The 24,179-nt window shown below is 37.5% G+C and overlaps 1 protein-coding gene across 2 annotated transcripts in view; it reads right to left on the reverse strand.

The window, feature by feature from the left end:
• The window catches only part of ARHGAP42 (Rho GTPase activating protein 42), a 270,695-nt gene that overhangs the window by 58,866 nt on the left and 187,650 nt on the right, over positions 1-24,179 (reverse strand). For both annotated transcript variants that reach the window (XM_004585001.3, XM_058663994.1), the window contains exons 5-6: positions 16,016-16,117; positions 6,657-6,767 (exon numbers count right to left, since the gene is read on the reverse strand). In XM_004585001.3, coding sequence (XP_004585058.2) covers positions 6,657-6,767; positions 16,016-16,117 — 213 coding nt within the window. The remainder of the gene's footprint in view (positions 1-6,656; positions 6,768-16,015; positions 16,118-24,179) is intronic.

Raw genomic sequence — 24,179 nt, forward strand, 5'->3', positions numbered from 1 at the left:
ATGGTGGCAGTTACAAGGAAGTCAAACAAGTCGCATGTTCACAGATGTAGTGGCAGCTGTCAAATTTAAAGCTTGCTCACTTTCTCTGTTTATTGTTGGTATTTAAAGGCTCAGGTTTTGTGGCTTCGAGGCAGCAGCTGAAAGTTTTGCTATTGTCAAACTCACATCTTTGATACGTAGAGCTTTCCTAAATGAATTAATCTAAGATGACATATGCTGGCATGATAAGCCCGAAGCACAGTGATTTGTTTGTATCTTAGCATCTTGCTTTGGTTTTTCTACAGTCACTGGTTTCTTCTTGTTGCTTTTAAGGTGAAATGCCTGCTTTAATATCATGTTTTGACTTTGGGGATCATCCTTAATTGGTAACAACGATACAATCTGATTATCATCAGCAAAATTCTGATGATCTCAGGATCACTAGTCATCAGAGAACTAGCCTTACGGTTGAAGTGGCTTATCATTGAAAAATCAAAAAACAACAAATTCTTTCAAAAATCAGGAATTGAAAATTACTCCAATCCACTGATGATGGTAATGTAAATTATTACAATGGAAGGCAGTATGGATGTTCCTTAGATATCTTAAAATAGATTTACGATATGATCCAGCCATCCTATTCCTGGGAATTTATCCAAACAAAATGAAATTAGCCTATGGGGGTTGTTTGTATGCTGATGATAACTGCAGCTCAACTCATAATAGTTCAGATGGGAAATCAGTTAAGATGTCCATCAAAGCTTGACTTGCTAAAGAAAATGTGGTAATTATTTATATATATATATATATATATATATATATATATATATATATATATATATACACACACACTACAGAACATTATTCAGCCTTAAAAAATGAAATTTTGCCTTTTGCAACAAAACAGATACAACTAGAAACCATTAAATTATTGAAATAAGTCGATTTCAAAAACACAAACATGTTTTCTCTGATATGTAGCAGCTAGCATAGACACACAGAAAGTATAGAAACGAAATAGTCACTTAGATAGGATTATTGTCTTCAGTCCATGTTTATACTACAGTGGAAATGTGGCTTGTAGCATTTTTACTTCTTACTTGTTGAATATATGACTAAGTGGCAAATTAAGCCTATTAAGACAGAATGAATTCAAGTTATGATTATGGAAATACTGGTGAAGAGAGGGAGGAAAGGAGAGATACGCAAGGAAGCTGGGGAGTGACAGGAGTGTAACAGGAGTAACAGGAGTGACAGGAGTGTGACTGTCTTCTTGCAAGGAACTATACCTGCATGGTGCATGAAATCTGCACTCCTTATATTAATAAAGATCAATATTTAAAAATAAAACAATCATCTTTGTAATAGCTTTAAAATAAATACAATCCTTAGGACTTAATTTAACAAGAGAAATTCAAAACTTATAGCCCGAAAATATAAAACATTGTAGAAAGGCATTAGAGAAAGTCCAAATCAGTGTAAAATATCTCATGTTCACAAATTAGGAAACTTAAAATTGTTGAGATATTAGTATTTGTAAAATAGGATTTACAGTCCACACATTTTTTTCTTCAGAATTCTAACACTTTTGTAGTAGCTGAGAAGTAAATTTTAAAATTCATACAGAAAAGAACAGTAAAGACTATTTTTTAAAAACCAGGACAATTAGGCCCAGTGTGGTAGCCTAAGTGGCCAAAGTCCTCGCTCAGCATGTGCAGGATCTCATACGGGTGCTGGTTCTAATCCTGGCAGCCACGCTTTCCATCCAGCTCCCTGCTTGAGGTCTCGGAGAGCAGCTGAGGACGGCCCAAAGCCTTGGGACCCTGCACCAGTGTGGGAGACTTGGAAGAGGCCTCTGGCTTCAGATTGGCTCAGATCTGACTGTTGCAGCTACGTGGGGAATGAATCAGTGGATGGAAGATCTTCCTCTCTGTCTCTCATTCTCTCTGCAAATCTGATTCTCAAATAAATATAAATAAATAGATCTTTTTTTTTAAAATAGTAGGATGACTCACTTTTCTTGATCTCAGAACTTAATGTAAAGCAAATAATAATCCCCATAGTATGATACTGGCGCAAGTAAAGACATGGAACAGAATGAAATGTCTACATATGTATATCTACATCCACCTATTATCAATAGATTTTCAACTGTGCGAAGACCATATAACGAACCAACAACATTCTCTTCAAAAATCTGTGCTTGGACAACTAGACAAGCAAATGCAAATGAATTAAGCTGAACTCACATCTCATGATACACACAAAAGTCGCAAAAAATGGACTGAAGATCTAAACTTAAGATTCAAACTACAGATCCCAAGAAAATACAAGAATAAATCTTCACATCCTGTCTTTGAAAAGACATATGAAAAGCACAAAGAACACACAATTAGTTGACTCCATGAAAATTCAAAACTACTCGACTCAATAAATGGTGTCAAAAAATAAAAAAACTAAAAGAAAAATTTAAAAAAATGGGAAAACATACTTGCACATTTTCTGATAAAAGACTGTCATCTAAAATATATAATCTTATTTACAACTCAGTAATAAATATTAATTAGTAAATGAAAATATTTTAAATAATCTAAACATTTCTCTAAAGAAGACAATGTGTGGTTAACAAACACTTAAAAAAGATTCTTGGTTTGAAAATCATTGGGGAATTAGAAATTTAAAGGGAAGTTAGGTAAGATTTCATAATCTTTAATGTGGTTAGACTAAAAAGTGGGATAACAGCAAGTGTTGTTGAGGATGTGGAAAATTTAAACTCCTCATATACTACTGTGAGAATGTAACATAGCATAGTAACTCTAGAAAACAGTCTAGTGATTCCTCAAATGATTAAACATAGAATTCCCACATTCAGGACCTGGCAAGATGGCTCAGTTGGCTAACCCTTCCATTGTAAGTGCCTGGATTCCATGTGGGTACTAGTTTGTTTCCTGGCCGTTCCACATCCCATCTAACTTCCTGCTTGTGGCTGGGAAAGCAGGGGAGAAGAACCCAAAGTGTTGGGACCTTGCATTCAATCCACATGGGAAGCCTGGGGTAGGCTCCTGTCTCTGGATTGGCTCAGTTCCAGCCTTTGTGTTCATTTTGGCAGTTAACCAGCAGATGGAGGATCTTTCTCCTCTGTGTCTCCTTCTCTCTGTAAATCTGCCTTTTTAGTAAAAATACATCTTTAAAAAATAATTCCCATATGCATTTAGCAATTCTACCCCCAAAGTGATATTAAGTGAAACAATGCAAAATTATATAAAACATATCACAATATGAATGAGTCTTTGATTTAGCTATTAAGGTGTTGCTTGGGACACACACAGCCCATACTGAAGTATTTAGTTTTGCTTCCAAGCCCCATTTCCTATTCCAGACTTAAGGTAATTCAGATCCTTGAAGGCAGCAGGAGATCTAGCTTAAATAATTTTAGATCTCCGCTACCCCTGTGGGAGACATGGATTGAGTTCCAGGCTTTCAGCTTTGGCCTGGTTTAAATAAGGCTGTTACAAGTCTTAACGGAGTGAACCAGCAGGTAGAAGCTCTGTCCTTTGTCTATGGTTTCCTGCCTATCAAATAAATAAGAATAGCAATAATATCAATGTAAAAGAAGAACATTGTTTACTGTGAATTGTCATTCTACTTGATATGTTACAATCTATTTGAGCTAGGTCTCATCCATAGGACATTTGCTTCATTTAACTGTTTATTTATTAAATTATTTGGGGGCTAAAATAAGAACAGACTGTTAAATGTCTACAATATACAAAAGAAATTGGAATTCACTAGAACAAAAACAATTAAGACATTAACATGCTCTCATGTGATTTGTTATTATTCATATATCCAGAGAATGCTATTTTTGACACTTTAAAACTTTCTTTTCCTCGAAATTAATTTGCAAAACAGTAACCTAACGTATCAGGATGAGGGGCCAGCCCTGTGGTGCAGGGAATTAAGCTGCTACTTCTAATACTGGCATCATATATTGGCTCTGATTCAAGTCCCAGTTGCTCCACTTCTGATGCACCTCCTGAATCTGGGAAGGAAAAGTATCTGAGGATGGTCTATGACTTGGGCCCCTCAGCCTTGTGAGAGCCAGATGGAGTTCCGAGGTTTTGGCTTTGGCCTGGCCCAGCTCCAGCTATTGTGGATATTTGGGGAGTGAACCAGTAGATGGAAGATTTCACTCTGTCTCTCCCTTCCTGGTAAGTTTGCCTTTCCAATACATTCATGAATCTCTCCAAAGTGCTTTGAAAGGGTCAAGCTGCATGTTTATGTTTCATCACGCCTATTTCTAGTCTCTCATTACTGAAATGAGAAATGAGTAGCATTCCAGTGGTGAGGCTAGAAATGAGGACAAGACTAAACTGAGTTCAACATGGGTTGGCTAGACACTCTGGTAGGAAAAACACAGCAATCAAGAAAATATTTTGGAAGAAGGATAAATTCAACAATGATTTTTAACTGTAGTGCCATAAGAAAAGCATGCATTATGGAAGATTTATCAGAATACCAGAGTTTGGGATATGGTAGAAGCAAGGAAGAAAATGCACTTCAGCTGAGGAATCACCCCACTTGTCTACATGCATTTTAACAGGAATTCATAAATTTTCATCATTCCTTCAACACCTGTGAGCAAAGTATGTTACAATCCTCTCTTTACACATCTGAAGGCATCTTAAAAAACGGCAAGGTTCAACTTCTCCCAGGCGGGACGGGACATAAAAACAGACTTAGGGAAATGGCGACCCTGACTAAGGAGAAAGGTTCCCACGTGCAGAGGGACAAAACAACACAAATCATGGGCACAGGATTTGAAGGAAAAGAATAAGATAATGGGAAAGTGGCAGAGTCAATGGGAGTCCCTGGCAGATGCACAAATTCCAGAAGGCAGGTGTTACGGAAGAATTTTGTCACTGAGTACTGAGGCTTCAAAACTCACAGGGAGATTCTGGGGCAGAACCTGGCAATGGGAAAATGGGTAAGAATTGTAAGCAGTGGGCTTCCTCCTCAAACTTGGTGGTTGCCCAGCTGTACAGGATCCTCTCAGCTTCAAAAGTTCCCCTATGCCATAAAAGTTGAATTATGTTCTCAAAGAGTCAATAACATAAGAAGTAACCAATTCATTCAATGAGATTTAAGGATTTAGACGTTTGGGAAACAAATTTTAGACTTAAGTCAGTTATCCCAAATAAAAGGTAAAAGTTAAATCCCTGAGCCCCAGTCTCTTAGTTCCTTAATCCTGCTGGCTGAAGGACTGGTCTTACAAACTTGCCAGCTCTCTAGTTTACAGAGGACAGGAAGTCCTGGGAGCCAGGGAGAGACTCAAGTTGTCTGCAGACTTTGCTCTGTCTCAGTTTCCATTCACGGCCCCCAGATGGCCAAGAGGGGTCTAAGTACCTAGGCCATCTGCTGCTGCTTTCCCTGGCACACCAGCAAAGAGCTGGATGAGAGGCAGAGGAGCTGGGACTCAAACAGGTATTCATGAGATGCTGAAATTAGACAGTGGCTTAACCCACTGCCCTGCAATGTTGGCCCCTAAAAGGTATTTTTGAAACACGTCAGAGGAAAATAATGGGTTAGATCAGATATTTGATTACTGATGTATTTATTAACTCTGAATTCTTCTCTCATGGGGATATATATATATATATGTATGTATGTGTGTGTGTATATATATCTCCATATATATATATATATATATATAACATATACCCTTATAAGAAAAGGGCTTTCAAAAGTATATTATGAAGAATTAATTTTTAAATATAGAATTATTTTTTCCATCAAATTTAGCTTTTGGTTCCATACTTTGTTAACTTTTTAAAGTACCTTCAAATGTATTATAGCATTACCTTGACTCTAAAGCTTATCTTTATTCATCATAGATGCCATCTTATGAAGATGCTTGCTCAGGGAATATTGTAATATGTGTGGGTATCATTTTCTAAAAATGCCAAGAAAATGAAGTAAGCTTATAAAAACCAGCCACCTGTTCTTTTCTGTAATGCAGTTTACATTAGGGAATCCATTAATTTTTACACTAACTTAGGAAAATAAATGACTTCATAGGAAAGTCAGGCATATTATAGCTTAGCAAGGAAGGGGCATAAAACAAAGGGAGAAAGAGGTCCTTAAATTTCTCTCTTCATCTGAAGGTTTGCTAGATGTGCCATGCTAGGGGTGAACTCTACTCACCATTTATGGATAATGCACAACCTTTAAAATATATATTTTGTTTTGAGAGTAATTTCACATTTATAGAACAATTGGAGGGGAAATCACAGAGAACTCCTGTAAGTATGCACTTGGCTGCTCTATTCATCCACACCCCCCACCCTGCATTCCCCTAAACGGTTGTTATTTCAGTTACTAACTTCTGGCATTTCTGTAGTACATTTGCTAGAGTTGATGAGCCAATATTGACACACCATTAACTGAAGTCTGGCTTACGTTAGGATTTGTTTTGGCCAATCCCTCCTATGCATACTGACAAATGCATGGCATTATTCTATCCTTACAGTGGCACACATAAGATTTTCACTGTCCCCAAACTGCCTTCCATCTACTCATACCTGCCCTATGATCTTTATATTTTTAACCAAAAATCTCCGTTCAGTTTTTTAATAGGTTTTTCTGGACTAGTATTTTACAAGGAATCTAAAACTTACCGGCTCAACAAACTCAAACTTCTTTTTCTCTTGAACCTCTTGGATTTTAAATACATATTCCAAAGATGCTTCATAGAAGTTTTGATGTTCTCTGTCAATCTGCGTATCTGCCTAAAGAGGAAAACAAAGGCAAAGCAGACACAGAGAGGGATTATTGGTGGTTAAATGTAGACAGAATGTATTCTTGTCCTACTTTGAAGCCTTTATTAACAAATTAATTCTTGTGCCAGGCACAGTAGCCTAGCGGCTTAAGTCCTTGCTTTGCTTGGCCGGGATCCCATATGGGCACCAATTCTAATCCCGGTGGCCCCGCTTCCCATTCAGCTCCCTGCTTTTGGCCTGGGAAAGCAGTCGAGGATGGCCCAAAACCCTGGGACCGTGCACTCGTGTGGGAGACCCAGAAGAGGCTCCGGCTCCTGGCTTTGGTTTGGATCAGCTCAGCTCCAACAATTGTGGCCATTTGGGGAGTGAATCAGCGGAAGATCTTTCTCTTTGTCTCTCCTCTGTTCTGTATATATGCCTTTCCAATAAAAAAGTAAGTAAATCTTAAAAAATCTTGTAAAACGTTTTTATGAAATATTTATTATAGCCCTTCCTTTAATATTTTAATAGAGATACATTCACACAGAATACTCTTTACATGCAAAAAAAAAAAAAAAAAGAATTTACAGAAGAGCTATTAGATCTTGGTTACTGGATAGTAACTCTGAGTTTTTCTAATGGGAGATGTGCCAGGGAAAACCAAGAGGGCCACAACCTTAAGGAACACTCTTGGAAGGATAATGCTGCTAGTAGAGCAGGAAAAAAGGAGTCATTGACTCTGCCCTGATGAATGAAGTTTCCTGTATGTCAGGTCCATTACTCTTTCTGTTTGCAAGAGAATTCTATTGATAAAATGTGGGAGAGTGTTACTGAGATAATGTCATTGTCTTCCTGACTTGCTTCTCCTCATTCTTCAATGTCCACTGTCATCATCAGATGTACTTTGTGGAAGTGACTGATTCAACAGAGACATGATATTGCCTTTCCTTGCGCGGTATGCACTCCTTGCTGCCAGCTTATAATAATGAAAGCAGATGAAAAGAAGGGGTTCCAGGGCAAACTAACTATTCATTAACATTAATTTATGAACAGAAAAATGGTATGCCATCATTTACAATGATTATCGCACAGAAAACACTGGCAAAAACTGAAAGTTTTTCACCTTGGATAGCAGCATCTTAACATTTCATTTGGAGCTCCTTTAAAAACAACAGTGTAAGCTTAGTACACATTTTTATTTATAACAATAAATAAACCATATCAGTGACTCACTTGAGTTTTTAAAGTTTAGAAGTACAAGTTTTTCAACTAATACTGGTATACATGAATAATATCTAAATACGGCAGGAGATGTTAACTGAAAACTTCTTGGCTCTCAAAGATCATTTAGGAAAATCAAGGAATCAACAAAAAGAGAATTACTATTCCACATATATCATCTCTCTTTTACTCATCACTTCAGGAGTGGGGAACGTCCCGTCTGCAGGCTATGTAATACCAGTGAAATCATTTGGTCTGACCCTGCCAAGGAAAGTGCAGGTTGGACCTGAAATTCAATAAATCTACAGCAGGCAGATTTTTAAGTCGACAATTTTGCATGGTCCACAAATGATGCTATAAATATCCAAATGGCCCTTGGAAGAAAAAAAGGTCAGCTACCCAAAAATGCACAATGAATTACAATAATAACGAGAAATAAATGGTGGTAGTCCAGTCAATGTTTAACCAGCAACTCTTGGGGGAGAAAGGAGTGATTTTAGCATATTAGCTGATGCTTGTAGTGTATAGAGTGTATATCTGTAATGTACATAGTTTCAAACCACAAACTAAGCATCACTGAATGCAGGAGATGAAACAAGAAGTGCAAACAAAAAGCACAAACATCAGTTTGCACAAGGTGTAACAGACACAAGGATAATTTCAGTTTCAGAGGTAGCATTCTATTCTACATTTTTAAGGTTTTATTTACTTTAAAAGCTAATGTCATTGATTGAGATGCATAGCGCACGGTAAGAAGCTAAAATTGAGACATTTTAAGAGCCTAAAATGATTATTTATAGTCAACAAGCTATTCAGAAGCAGTAGCAGAGCAGCCCAGACAGCTATCTTAAAAGATCTGCTTACAAGGTGGGCCCATTGCTACTGTTTGGCAATGAGAATGTCAGATGCTTCCCATATTCAGACAAGAGCCTCACTATACCTAAATGGTGCATTTAACATAGCATAAGCAGAATACTTTGTTCCTTCTGGGAGTTTGGAATTTGGGCACAGGCCAAGCACAGGTGCCTCTATGACCAACTGCTAATAAAGACTCTGGGCACTGGGTGTCTAATGAGTTTTCCTGATAGACAACTAGATAGCACTTCCCACATGCAGTCACAATTCATTGCTGAGGAATTCAGCATGCCTCTCCATGTTTCTGTGTAAAGCCAGCTCCCACAAAATTGCACCTTGCTTACCTCCCAACTCTGCCTCATGCACACTTTCCTTTTGATGGAATTTCTTTGTCATTGTTGAAAAAATACAGCCATGAAAATAACTAAATATATTGGACTGTTTGAGAGGTCCTCTAGCAAGGCACCAAACTGGGGGCATATTTGGACTCCTTCACAAGACTATGAAGTCATGTTTTCAGAAACCTATTGGCTGTACTATACCATCTCACCCATACACCTCAAAAAGGAAAACAGCAAAGAAAGGACAAAAAAAGAAAATGATCATTCTTGCCATTGGCCAGCTGTGAATCTTTTCATCACCTCTGATATAGACTACTGAAATTCAATACACCAAAGCTGCTTTGCAAGGTCACCCAGGGTGTATACGACTTAAGGAATATGACAGCTTAATTCCTTTCCAGTGGATTTAGAAAGGCATTCCTTTATTTGGGATGAAACACTTCAGCACATAAGCACATACTGTGCAGTTCATAAGTAAATACTTGGTATTAAACTTGCCAGAGACTGATGCTATTTTATGCCAGGTAAGTAGGATAACCATATGATTTATCATTCGAACTGGGACAATTTTAAAACTGAAGGAGAGTACTAGTAATAAGTATGCTGGAACAACAGGTGTAAACTGCTGTTTACACGGCAAAAGGGACTGTAAAGTCAGAAACTGAATTAATTTCACAGGAAAACCATATGGCTCTCCAGATACCCAAATTCCTCCCTAACTCCAATAAGCTCTGAGTTGAAAGTAAGGGGAATGGCATCAGTGGTGCTTGTTGATTCATTCCCAGGGGAGAAAAGACTTAAGCTGGTTTCTGAAGAAAGAGTAAGTGGAGACAAAATGAAAAGGGTTTGAGGGAGGGAAGAGCATCAGCAAAAAGAGAAGCTATGTTTACATCCAACAAAAGTTTGTGATTAATGGTCTGGATTAGGACAATCCAACCCAAACGAGATGACATTTAAGGCAGAAAAGATTGAATGAGTATAGACCTCATCTTGCAGATATTGTAAAAACCTGGACCAGGTACAGACAACAAGCTAACTGCATTTCAAGGCTAACATGAGAACAGTACAGAATACACTGTGTACGTGGTAGGGTTGAGTGCTTGCAAACATAAGGTCTCTTAACAGGCAAGGGCAAAGGTGTTTGATGTATCACAGCAAGAAAGATATGTTGAAAATGCCCTTGTGAAAAACACAGGGAAAGTTGAAGATAAGTCTGTCACTAGAAATAATGTCACTATAACAGATAACTAATGAAATGAGAAATGGGAGCCATTTGGGAAAATGGTGATGGGTAAAGATTATATTGAATCACTAAGAGATGGCAACGCAAAGTCCTGCTTCTTATAACAGGTGAGGAAAAGAGGAACCTGTTAAAACCAGTCTTTAATAATTAGAAAACAAAAACATAGATTTCTGAAAGGAATTCACATTCTTGTTAGTTTCTCTTACATTTATAAAAGAAATAAATATTCACCTGTGCACATTTATTTGTTATTCACTTCTAGGACAGGAAAATGTAAAGATAAATTAAATTCCACTATTGAAATATTAATGGTAAAATACACATAGTTGCACAAACTTACTTTAACACAAACCTGGGATATAATTGTACAGTTTGATTAAATTTTTTTTCCTTTGCACAATTTTCTATTTCATGTCTTGAAAAATTTTTTAAAAATTTTAAAAAGTTTTAAAAATCATAACACTCCATTTTAGTCCAATTATAGTTGTTTGTTTACCAAAAATATTTGTATTGTGAATAATTCTTGATTCAATGTATTTATTCAGTTTATATGGGACTGGCACTCTGGCATAGTAGGTAAAGCTGCTGCCTGTGGCACTGGCTTCCCATATGTGTCCTCTCTTGAGTCTATATTGTTAATACTTCCAAACCAGTTCCCTGCTAATATACCTAGCAAAGCAGCAAAGGATGGCCCAACTGCTAGGTTCCCTCACCCATGCAGGATACCTGGAAGGAGCTCCTGGGTCCTGGTTCAGACCCAGTTCTGGCCATTCTGACTGTTTGAGAAGTGAACCAGTGGATGGAAGGTATATGTATATATCTTTCTTTGTAATTCTGCCTTCCAAATCAATAAATAAAAATTTTAAAAAGTTATGTTTATCCTTATGTTTTATACCTTTTTTATTATTTTCCTATTAATGAGATTCATCTCAATCATGTATATATTTAAGTTTTGTTTAAACGTAGTGTCAAATTTACCTCAAGAATAACTGATTTCTGTTTTTCAAAAAACGTTTTGGAAGGCAGAGAGTGAGACAGGGATTTGGAGACACAGATCTATATGCTGGTCCAATCCCTAACTGGCCACAATAGGTAACGCAGACAAAGTTGAAGCCAAGAGCCAAGAACTCTATCTGGATGTCCCAGGGGGGAGACAAGGCCATGGTTCACCTTCCACTGCTTTATCAGCATGTTAGCAGGAAACTGATTCAGAAGTAGAGAAACTGAGACTTGAACCCTCACCCCTCTATGAGGTGCTAGTTTGCAGGCAGTGGCTTAACACCATAGTGACCCCCAGTATCACTGAGTTCTTTATGTATCCACCAGAGCTACAAATGGATGCCCTGTTTCCCATAATAACAACGGGAATTATCTTTCAAAACTTTATTATTTTTATTACTACTATTTATTTGTTTGAAAGGCAGAGGTACAGAGAAGGAAACAGAAGGAGACACAGAGAGAAAGGTCTTCCATCCACCACTTACTCCCCAAATGGCCACAGTGGCTGGGGCTAAGCCAGGCCAAAGTCATGAGATAGAAGCTTCTTCCAGGTCTTCATGTAGATGGATAGGTCTCAGCACTTTGGCAACCTTCCACTGCTTTTCCAGACACATTATCAGAGAGCCATATCAGCAGAGGAGCTTCTTGGACTTGAACTGGTGCCTAAATGCAACAGCAGTACTGCAAGTGGCAGCTGAATCCATATGGCATGAGGATGAACACAGTATTGACTCCTAATATGCTCAAAATGTCCTTTTATCATTAATTGGTATTGTTTTAAAAACATTTGACTTACAAACTCGAAGTATTTATTATAGCTTATTTTCACTTTTTGGTGAACACCTTGTCTTGAGTCCATTGTCTTTTTTCCCACTCAAAGGTTTGTATCTTTCTTCACATTGGCCAGTAAATACGTTTGCCACATAAGAGCTGGTACTGCCACATCGTAAGATGTTTGAACTCTCTATTACTTTGACTTTTTATTTAGCTTAAAGTTTTTAGAAATTATTTATATCTGCACATTCAGGTCTTCATGATTCCCTTCATTATATTTTTATTGTTATGAAAGAATTATTCATTCATACATCAAATACAAATTCTTTTCATGCACTGTAAAACCTATAATCTTGACAAGTTTGTTTCCAATTCTCTAGTTGTACCCTCCAATGACCCATCAAATCGATGGCCTTAGATTTGTGTCAACCTAAGCTGACCCTTCAATTTAGTTCTGGAAATGGGCAGACACTTATTTTCCATGAGCAGAATGAATAAGCAGTCAGCTGTACAGCTGAGAAAGCACCACGGGGTCTTTGGGAGGACAAGTTAACAAGCTTGGTACTGACAGAAGGACCCAGGCTGCTCTGGAAAGGGACCAATGACTCCTTCTGCCATGTCACTGAAGTAAAAATTAGTTTCTTGGCAGCATTTCCCTACAGCATCAATGATTCCTGAAGGAAGGCAGAACAAGCCAGTTTGTTTTTTGTATACGTTATATATCCCCAGTGATATGCTTTACTACAACGTGTCCTGCTGTAATGTGCTGCATTAGGAGTGATCTAGTTAGAAAAGATGTGCCTGCTCATTTGTGTGTTTCTGAGGTGAGGTGGGAGAAGGATGTCACTGTGTCATACTCTTTTTCAGCCTCCAATTATATACAAAAACAGAATGAACATTACGTTACACCGTAGCCTAAGGAACTGAGGGCCACTAGCAAGGAAAGGATTAAACACTGAGCTATGTTTTCAGAAAATATTTTATATACATATTTTTTATTTATTATTTTTAATTCATTAATTACATTGTATTATGTGACACAGTTTCATACGTACTTGGATTCTCCCCACCCCTCCCCAAACCCTCCCACCATGGTGGATTCCTCCACCTTGTTGCATAACCACAGTTCAAGTTCAGTTGAGATTCCCCCAATTTTCAGAAAATATTGAAACACATACTCTGGAGCACTTAAAATTAGAGTGAAGTTATTATTTCCTCGCAATGGTTTAAGTAATGCATTGTCTAAGGGTGGCTTCTCCTGTTTGCCAAGGAAAATAATTTGTTAGAGACTCTAAAACTCACCCTTGGCGTTGAGACTATCAATTTTTAATAGGGCAACTGTCCAGAATCCTCAGCAGGACAGATGATGGTTCATGGTTGGTAACTAGGGATACTCTCCTGCCCAGAGCTATCTCCACATCATCCATGCCTCCATTCTCTAGCAGGTTTATTGTAGTGCAATATACAAGGAGAAATGTGAGCATGTTAAGCACTTTGAACATGAAACATTATATTAAATGACAGCAAGCAGTAAAAAAAAAACTAGCATAGCAGATTGTCTTCCATTTCACTTTAGCCACAAAAACTTTCTGGAAGCACCGAATTATATCTTAAATCATACTACTTTAATAGCATATGCTACTAACAGAAGGCAGAGATTAAAATGGACTCATGTTCATTTGGCATAGAGGTTAAGATGGCCGTTAAGATGCCTGTATTCCATACTGAAGTGCCTGAGTTCAAGTCTTGGCTCTACTCCCCATTCTAGCTTCCTGCCTATTCGGAACTGCAGTGAGGTGAGAGGAGGAGGTGGGAGGAGCAAAGATAATAGGTCATGCTTAAATAGTTGTCTGCTTTCTACACACCTAGGGGACCTGGATTCAGTTCCTAATGATTCAGCCCTGGCTTTTGTGAGTATGTAGGGAATGACCCAAGGGGATGGCAGCTCTTCATTACTGTCTGTCCCAGATCTTCCATATGAGAAGCAGGAGCCTGATCATTTAAGCCATCACCTTTAGCACCCAGAGCCTTCACTCGCGGAAAGGTAGAGTCAGGACTTGCTTGAATTGAACACACCCTCAGATACATGATGTAAGCACCTTAACCAGTAGGCGGAATGTTCAGTCTTCAAATATTTTTAAATAATAAGATGAACTTAACAAGAGTGAGAAAGAAAAAAAAGAATCGAACACCAAAACAACATTTCTGTTCCCTTCTGAAGCTGTAAAATCATTGTAAAATTTTAATTTGTAGGGCATGCATTGATCCAAACTTGGAAGCCAGAGAAATAAAGGTCATTAGAAGAGCAGAAGACTGGGTTAAACTTAAACAGCATGGAGAAAAGGAAGAGGCTGTGGTAAGGGCAAGCTGTGCTGAGAGGAGGACTAGATGATAAATTCAAAAGAGGTTCTCTGTTGACATATAAAAGCCTCAAGAGAGAAAGTGGAGATTCAAGGAGACTCAGCAGATGCTAGCTTCCTTGGAAGTCCTAGACATCAGCAGAAAGCACTACAATAAGACCCAACTCATAGCTTACTCCATTTTATACTGAGAAAGTGTGAAGCTGCCACGCCTTGGTTTTATTGGTGCTAAAGAGACAATGGCAGGGAGTGTGATATTTTCCCATACATATTTACTAGAAAAAGGACTACTATTGATTTGACTAATTATGATGAAAGCAATACCAGATGGGGAGGATTAAATAGAAGATATTTCAGACAATAGAAAGAAATAGTCTGTTTACCTGTGATACAACAACAAAATATTTTTATCCATTTGCTCTTAAACAAAATAGTTGCAAAGAAAGTATGTAATAGAGACTATCATATTGAGATGCAAAGATACAATGCAGTATGCATCACTACTTCCAAGTCAAAGATGGGTTCCCAATGAAACTTAAATACAGCCTGACAATAGGATGCTGGATTTTCTGCCATTGTCTATACCTACAACGTCAGGGTACTCTTCAATAGCAGAAAGGTCCTTAGGACTCTTTCTTGAAGGACACTACCATTTTAATAACATAGGGGAAATCAGTGGGGGGGGGGGAGTATTGGAGAGGAGAAGAGCGGAAAGTCCTGAGTCTATGAAACTGTATCATAATATAATAATAAAAAAATACAATTGGGGCCAGCATTGTAGCATAGTCAGTTAAGCTGACACTGGTTCAAGGCCTGGATACAATGTTTCCGACTCAGTTTTCTGCTAGTGCATCTTGGAAAGCAGCAGAATGTGGTCAAGTTCCTGAGCCCCTTCCATCTCTGCAGGAAACCAAGACTGAATTCCTGGCTCCTAGTTTAGGCCTGGCCACACAATGTCTATTTGGGACAGTTGGAGAGTGAAACAAACAGCACATGCAAGTAAGCGATTTTTTTTCTCCCTCTGCCTCCCTCCTTTTCTTGTTCCCTCCTTCGGTGGGTGTGCAACTCTGCTTTTCAAGTACATAAACAAATTTTCAAAAAATGAATCATGTATACTCATCTATCTTTTTCCCTCCACGCTGAAGTAAAGGCTCAACAGTAATACTGTAATTATGTGAAATGCAATTCAAAGGACATGATGTGACTTAATAGGCCTTACCTCTCTAAGCCATATCCCTAAAGAAGAAAGAGAAGCTTGCTTCAATATTTCTCATTGTTGAAAGAAATACTATCTTTTACTTGGAAGAATTAATACAGTTGTCATAATGTGCATCAGGTACCTTCCCATGAGTACTTAATTAAGTTAGCTGTTATTACTGTCATTATTTTATTAAGACAAAACAAGTTTTCAGCAACTTCTGTCTTTGGAAATTTTGATTTCACATGACTTAATGCCTTTTTTATGTGTCAGTCGGAAAAGCTTACCTCTTGCAAATGAGACTCCTTTTTCTTTGCAGACAAATTTAAATGCTTGTCAAGAATAGAATAGTATTTTTCACTCTCCTTGTCAAACTTCTTCTTTCCATCCTAGAGGATAGTAACAATAACAAAAAGATTCAAATCACAGCCCCAATAAAACATTGATTCACATTATCTCAATCAAAAGTTAATACACTTTTAAAAAATGTTTTTCTTTAAAAATAGATGTATTTATTTAAAAATCATAGTTACAGGGAGAGAGGGGTACAGTGGAGAGCGAGGGAGAGAAAAATCTTCTTTTTGTTTAACCCACTGTGACACAATGCTGGATCCAACATAATAATTTTAAAAAGTTTTAGTGAATTCCAACTGTGTACAAAACCTTCAGTTAGTCGAGTAGGAAGAGAATTTGATCTATGTGATTTAGGTATGCATTCTGCTCTTCGAAATATTCTTCATCCTTGAAGAAGTATACACTGGTATGCCAACTCCACAACTGCACCCCATTCTACCTTTGGAACAAAAGGTGAAGGTCAGGCTATCTAAAATAGTGCCCTTTGGATACTCAATAGTTGTCTGCCAAAAAAAGGGGGGGGGGATTCTGATTTTGTAGGTCAGGGATATAATCAAGACAAAAATGTCTTTGGAGACCTGCATGAGTTAACATAGACAAATAACCAGTTGTGAGAACTACTCACATAGTCTTTTTCTACAATTATATAATGGCCCAGAAACATTTGCTATTTCAAACAAGTTACCTTAACATGTAGAAAAACAGACTTAAATGCCAGTAGCTTCAAGTAATCAAATAAAAATAATTCCTACTTGCAGAAATCAAAGGATCAACATCACATACTCTTAACATAAAGCTGTAAGTTGATCTCTACTTATTCCTAAAATGTTGCATTTTGGCAGGTGTGGGGCAGAGTGGTTGTACACAAACTGTCTTTTAAATGGAGGAACAGCATAAATTTGTTTTATCCTAGTGGATACTCTTGTTAAAATACCAATAAAAGGAAGTACTGAAGGGAACAAGACCTTTTTCAACTAAAAATACTCCATCTACAAGTATGCATTAATTAATCCCTATGAAACAAATACTATGAAGCTAGTACAATGATGGATTTCATTGGGTAAGAAACCTGAACAGCTCCTGCATGCTGCTTGCACACACAAAATTAAGAATGCTCTCAGAATCAGTGTAACTGGAAAAAAGAGAAAATAACTCATGAATCTTTGCTAAATGCTGAGCATCGTGTTGTTGGGGCATGAAATTTCATCGGCTATTCCCTCCCATTGTCTCAATGTTACAATCCTCATACAGCTTTGAGTGTCTTCGGGTGGTCATTTTCTATACTGTAGCAGAAAGTTGTAGAGATTCCATCTGCCTTAAAATTTGGTATCTAGTGAGTGTTCAATACTTAATGAACCAGTGAAATTCTTACTCTTGTAACAGCTGGCATCACAATCCTTGCCAAACATTCTATTTGGTCAAAAAACTATTATTCATGGTGTAAAGGACAGTTCTGCACAAATGGCCCCTCATTCAGGTCTAATGGAACCTGAATAATTGTGGGTAACCAGCTGCATTACAGTACAGTGCATAAAATGGACCCACTTTCATCTTACACTACATAAAACAGGACTTAAAATTACTCACTGTGCAAAGCAGGAAAAGAAACTGATTTCAGCAGAAGTGAGCACAGCTGTGGTGACAACACTTGCATCTTTGTTTTCAGTTTGGTGACATTTTTGGAGTTGTCAATTCAGTGCCAATGTATTAGCATTTTTGGCAATGCAAAAGTCATTCCTAGAGCGACTTCCTGGACTTTTATTCAAGCTCTGGCCCTTCCTATCTCCATGATGGCAAAAAGGATCTACCCAAAGGTTCCAGTGATGCAGACAACAAAAACACATTCAGTTCCAGCATAAAATTAAAGAGTTGAGATAAAAGACTAGGCCAAATGGAATACAACTATAATCTAGGAAAGTATGTTCTGAAAACAAAGAGCACTTCTCCTTGTAACTCACGTCTTCCTCTAAAAGCCACGATTTACTACTCAGATAAGCCAGTTAGACTAAGTAATGTAATCTTAAACAGCTACCACATGATTCTTCTGTTATATATAAAAGAAAAATGCTCTCACAAAACAGTGCAGTTGAAGAAGAGAGAAAATAGCCCACAATTCTGCACTAAATGTTGAGCTTCATCACTGCATTCATATTAATGTGCTATGATTTAAAAACAAAAGATTGGATCATATAATGGAATGTTTCCTATAGACCCACAGTGAGTGATTTTGGATCAGCTTATCCTATTAAAAAATAATCACTGTAAAATAATAATATAGATGAAGAAAGAAGGTAAAAACAGCAGAAAAGAATGACATATGTTTATATGCACATATACATGATACAAGCATAGAGTTTTTAACTTCCATGTGCCATGCCACAGTGCAAAGAGAACACAGAGATAGATACAAAGGACAGCTATTTTATGAACAAATCATCAAAAATCTCACCTTAGTCTCAAAGCCCAGTTTTGGCTGGTGAAAGGTAAACTATTGTTTGATCTACGATGAGTTTGCTTTCCCAACAACCTTGCATTTGCTGAACACAGTATTCATGTTCTACTCTAACTGTAGTCATGCCATAACTCCACCTTACACACTGAACTGAGCTAAAGGAAGAAACCATTATAGTACAAACCCTACTCCTAGGATCACTGTTTGTTACATCCATACAAAAAAATCCAAATATTTATTAATCTTAAGGCATACCATAAAGCTAAAAAAGTATTTTATAGTACACATTGTTGCTAAAAACCAGAGCAATTCTATGCCTTCATTGGCCACAAGATGGTACCAAAGATGAACTGATTCTATCAAAGTAGACCATAACAAATAGGAAGACCTAGTCCAAACGTTCAAAAGTAACATTTTTTTCTACAGAAGACTACTGCAAAGCTTTATTTAATTGCTCATGGTAGAAAATTTTAATTGTACTACTATAATTTTCTAAACAGGAAGAGAATAAATACCCTCTTTAAAATTGAGTCTGTATTTAGAATTTATTGACCATTTCATGATAATCTCAATACTTATAACTGTCACAGGGATGCAGCAAGATTTTTATGCAAATTATTTCATATCATAATGTTGACTTAGTCATGATCTAAATAAGCACTTCTTGTGGATTTTAACTCCCAAATCATAACTTTTTAGCTTAAACACATAGAGAATTTTTATGAATTCTCACTACACTGGGGGAAAAAAATCACAGTATAGGATAAGAATAGACTTATATACCATCCTTGATTGGGCTTCTTCCTCTGATTGTAGGGTTTGTTCCTTGCTTTGAATGACAGTCCAGGTAGCATCAATACCCCTACTTGCCAGAACAGCCAGCTGCTACAAAATCCAACCCCACATGGTTTCACAGTTTCCTGAAAATCCAATGGATCCTGCATGTAGAAATCTAGTTAAGTTCAGTGCAGCCTGGAGACCAAGGTTGCTCCTAGAGCACATTCCACCCAATTCTGTCTCTCTAACCCATTTCCTACCAAATTATCTAGGTACAATAGGGTTGTAGCATCATAATTCTCATTTGCTGCTTCCCAAGTTAGAACACTATCACCATACCACTAAACATCACATTCAGAGGAATCAAGAATTCATATTTGCATTCATAAGGAGCTCCTACAAACTCGAGAGAAGAAGCAAATAGGTAGAAATATATGTAAAGGACTTAAAGGGACAATGCACAGAAGAGAAAGCCCAAAACACAATATACATATGAAGAAGTGTTCATATTCATCACTATTCAGAGAATAGCAAATTAAATCAATGAAGTATCATATCATATCTACTAGACACTACAAAGAGCTAGATAGGTGGAACAGACGATGTCAAGCTCTGAGTATCTAGGGAGATACAGGGATTGTAAAGGAAACACATTAATTTTAAGAAGGAAATGTTGTGATACTGCATGGCATACAAGTATGCTTCAAAAACTTCTTGAACATAAGCTTAAGGGGCTAGCATAATGGCTTGATTGGTTAATCGTTCCCCTTCAAGTGTCAAGATCCAATTTGGATAGGGATTTGTGTCCTGGCTGCTCTACTTCTCATCCAGGTCTATATTTGTGGTCTGGAAAAGCAGTTGAGAAAGGCCTAAAGCCTTGGGAACCTGCAACCCAAGTGGGAGATCTAGAAGAATCTCCTAGCTTCTGGCTTCACATTGGCTCAGCTCTGGCAGCTGCAGCCACTTGGGGAGTGAGCTCGCAGATGGCAGAACTTTCTCTCTGTCTCCCCTTGTCTCTATGGGTCTGCCTTTTCAATACAAATAATGAATCTCAAAAAAAAAAAAAAAAAAAAAAAAAAGAAGGGAAAGAAAATAGAATTAAAAGAACTTAGTTTTCCTACAAACTGTATTAGAATGAACACATACTTCTGTCATAATATATATTTCAATGAAGTTCCTGATACCTCATATGCATAAAATTAAACTCTTATACTAAAATATTTAATTTTTTAATGATTTATTTTTATTGGAAAGGCACATCAGATTATGGAGAGAAGGAGAGAAAAAGAGAAGGCACTTCCATCTGCTGGGTCACTCCCCGAGTAGATGCAACAGCGGGAGCTGAGGTGATCGAAAGAAATGAGCCACACACTTCTTCAGGGTTTTCCATGTGGGTGCAGGGCAGCAAGGTTTTGTGCCACCCTCTACTGCTTTCCCAGGCAACAAGCAGGGAGCTGGATGGGAAGTAGAGCAGCTGGGATATGACCAGCGTCCTTGTGGGATTCTGGCAAATGCAAGGTGAAGATTAAGAGCTGAGCCATTACTCCGGGCCTAATAGTTATCTTTTACAACTGTTTTTTGTTAATTTTTTGAAAGATACATGTGTGCCCTAATAGCCAACTTCTGATGTATACATCTAAAAGAGTTGCTCAGGAAATGCGTAGAAGGAAATATGAATAAATGGTTTCATGGAGGGGTTATCTATGGGACAGGAAAACGGCTAGTGTACTCATTACTGGCTTTATAACACATTAGATGTACAGCATGAAGTCCTATGCAGAGTTAAAGTGAAATATTATATGCAGATGGATCTTAAAACACAATTCTGGATGAAAAAAACCCAAAAAGCAAGACACATATTGCATGTATATTAAAGGCAAATAGCAGTGAAGAGAGCTCCAAAATAGAAAAGGAAATATATATAGAAAGGTTAGTAAGTAAAGATTGAACCAGCAAGCTCATCTGATCAACAGAACTACTGAAAGAAAAAATGTAAGGAATTATAAAAAAATAATACCTAAAATTTCTATAATTGACCAGAACAGAAGCCTGTTAAAATGGTCTGATGAAGAGGCTATAGTGAATGAAAAAAACAAAAAACGTAACAGCCACAGATAAAAAGATCATAAAGTAATGTGTAAGAAAAATACAGTTCATACAAAAGCAGTGTAAGAGATCTTCAAGATTACCAAAACACATTCACCAGAAGAAATTGCTTTATTTTTTAATAAAATAAATTGCCATCCAGATTTCTATAACCACAATATATATTTATATTACATACAGAAGAAACATATTTACAAATATACAATATCTCAAAATTTTTACTTTCTCTAGCATTTCTTAGAAAGTTGCTTAGTGAAAATAATCCACAAAGATAAAATACATGTGAAAGCATTAGTTCAAACAGGCAAAAAGACTTCTTAGAACAAAGGTCAACATGAATGTCCATGACTATGAGGGAAAAATAAGGTTCAAACTTTGAAGTCATTAGTAAGAGAAGAATTCCAGGAGGAAACTTAGAAGGAAAAAAAGCATATTTTCATTTGAAAGAATTCATAGAAAGAGAAGGAGAAATACAGAGTGGGCAAATAAGGGGCTCCTCCATCAGCCGGTTCACTCCCCAAGGGGTCACAATGGACAGAGTCGAGCTGATTGGAAGCCAGAAGCAAAGAGCTTCTTCTGGGTTTTGCACATGGGTGCAGGGTCCCAAGGCTGGGGACCATTCTCTGGGCCATCGGCAGAGAGCTTGATCAAAACTGGCATCGGCTCTACCTTCAGACCAGAGATGGTCTCCCCAAGAAACCATTGAACTTATCTGGACAATAAGATGCTGGACTTTATGCTTGGTAGATGCTTGCAATGAAATAATCTCAACTGAATGTGAACTGTGGTAATGCAACAAGGTGGAGGAATCCACCATGGGGGGGTGGTTTTGGAAGGGGTAGGGGAATCCCAGTGCCTATAAAACTGTGTCACATAATGCAATGTAATCAATTATATATATATATATATATATATATGTGTGTGTGTGTGTGTGTGTGTGTGTGTGTGTGTGTATAAAAATTTAACTGGCATCAACCTGGGATGTTGGCGTCACTGGAAGAGAATTAGCCAGGTCTACCACTGTGCCAACCTGGAAGAATCTTTAAAAAAAATAATGAAAAACACCTAATGCCACTGAACACATCAAAATTTGTTTTGTTTTGGAATTATTTTCTTGCAATTGGAAACCAAGAAAACTAAGCCAAACTTGAAAATCAAGCAGTTACTAACTAGAAAACAAACAAAAAGCAAAATGTAAGTGGCATCATAAAACACAGTAAGGATTATATATAAATAGTAATTACATTATAATATGAGCAATTGATACTGATTTAAAAATAGTGATCAAAGTGGGAGGAAGGGAAATACATATGAAACAGCACTAGTTATTATGTTATAAAAATGCTACATTTAGGGCCTGGAGTGGTAGCCTAGCGGCTAACATCTTTGCCTTGCATGTGCAGGGATCCAATGTGGGCATCGGCTGGTATCCCAGTTCCTCTGCTTCCCTTCCATCTCCCTGTTTGTTGCCTGGGAAAGCAGTCAAGGACAGCCCTAAGACTTGGGACCCTTCATCCACATGGGAGACCCACAGGAGGTTCTAGGTTCCTGGCTTCGGATCTGCTCAGCTCCGGCCGTTGCGGCTACTTGAGGAGTGAACCAGTGGATGGAAGATCTTTCTCTCTGTCTCTCCATCTTTCTGTCAATCTGACATTCTAATAAAAAATATTAAAAGAAAATCTGAAAAACATGCTACATTTACATGTTCCATAGCAGGAAGTTAATTTGATAATGTTTCACACTGAAAAAAATAGGAAAGGAATTATAGCACTTAGGAAAATAAGATACATGAGAAAAAAAACAGTTTAAAGAAGTATAATTATTTACCATTAGGAAGTACAATTTCAGAAGACTGAGGTGGAGGAATTGGTTTACTTTCTAGCATACATGCCTTTATATATTTTTACATTTTTGAAAAGTGCATGTTCCCAATGATTAAATTCTTCAAAATTAAATTCTACTAAAAACAAGGGAGAGAGTAGTTAAGGGACATGGCATATATACAGAAAATATAAAAGTTGGAAAGTTTCTAAGAATGGGACGAAAATGAGAATTGAGACAAGAGAAAGTTTTCTTTGATTATGCCCATATCTTACTCACATGTAGGTTTTTATTAACAAATTCATTAACTTTAGCCTCTATTAAATTCTTATTTTGTGACTAGTGACTGATGCTTGGATCCAGGAGGAGAACGGAAAGGAGGAATGAAGCTTTGCAAGTGGTTGCAAAATAGGTTGCATCTCAGACTTCTACAAACAAATCTTACAAAGTACGATAATTAATCCTGACTTTGTGTGCTTCAAAACATTATCTGAGATTAGAAGTCACCTGAACAAGACCATGAAGGTTATAACGGCCGAAGGAGGGATCATCAACAGCAAGTCAGTCTGTTTCTAAAGTCCTTACTCTCTACCAAGCCTGAGAAAGCAGCAAACTCAAATTAGTGTACTTCCTTTCATCTAAAACAGGCTAAAGTGGGGCGGGGCAGAAAAAGACAACAAAAGGAAAAGAGGCAACAGGAGGAAATGGGACAAAAGGAAGTGATGGCATGACAGAAGAAGCTGAACAAAGAAAAAGAAGCTAAGAAAGAGAAACAGGGATGAAGCAAAAGGAAAGTCGGGAGCGTAGCAGATGTCTGGACCTTTGGAAAAGCAGACCAGATTGTGAAAAAGGAGAGACCGAACACAAGGTCTTCTGTCAGTTGCCAATATTGTGGTTACAGCTCCAGCATCCCACATAAATCCCACATAAGTCCCACAGCC

The sequence above is a fragment of the Ochotona princeps genome, chromosome 4, assembly GCF_030435755.1.
Source record: "Ochotona princeps isolate mOchPri1 chromosome 4, mOchPri1.hap1, whole genome shotgun sequence".
Classification (NCBI taxonomy): domain Eukaryota; kingdom Metazoa; phylum Chordata; class Mammalia; order Lagomorpha; family Ochotonidae; genus Ochotona; species Ochotona princeps.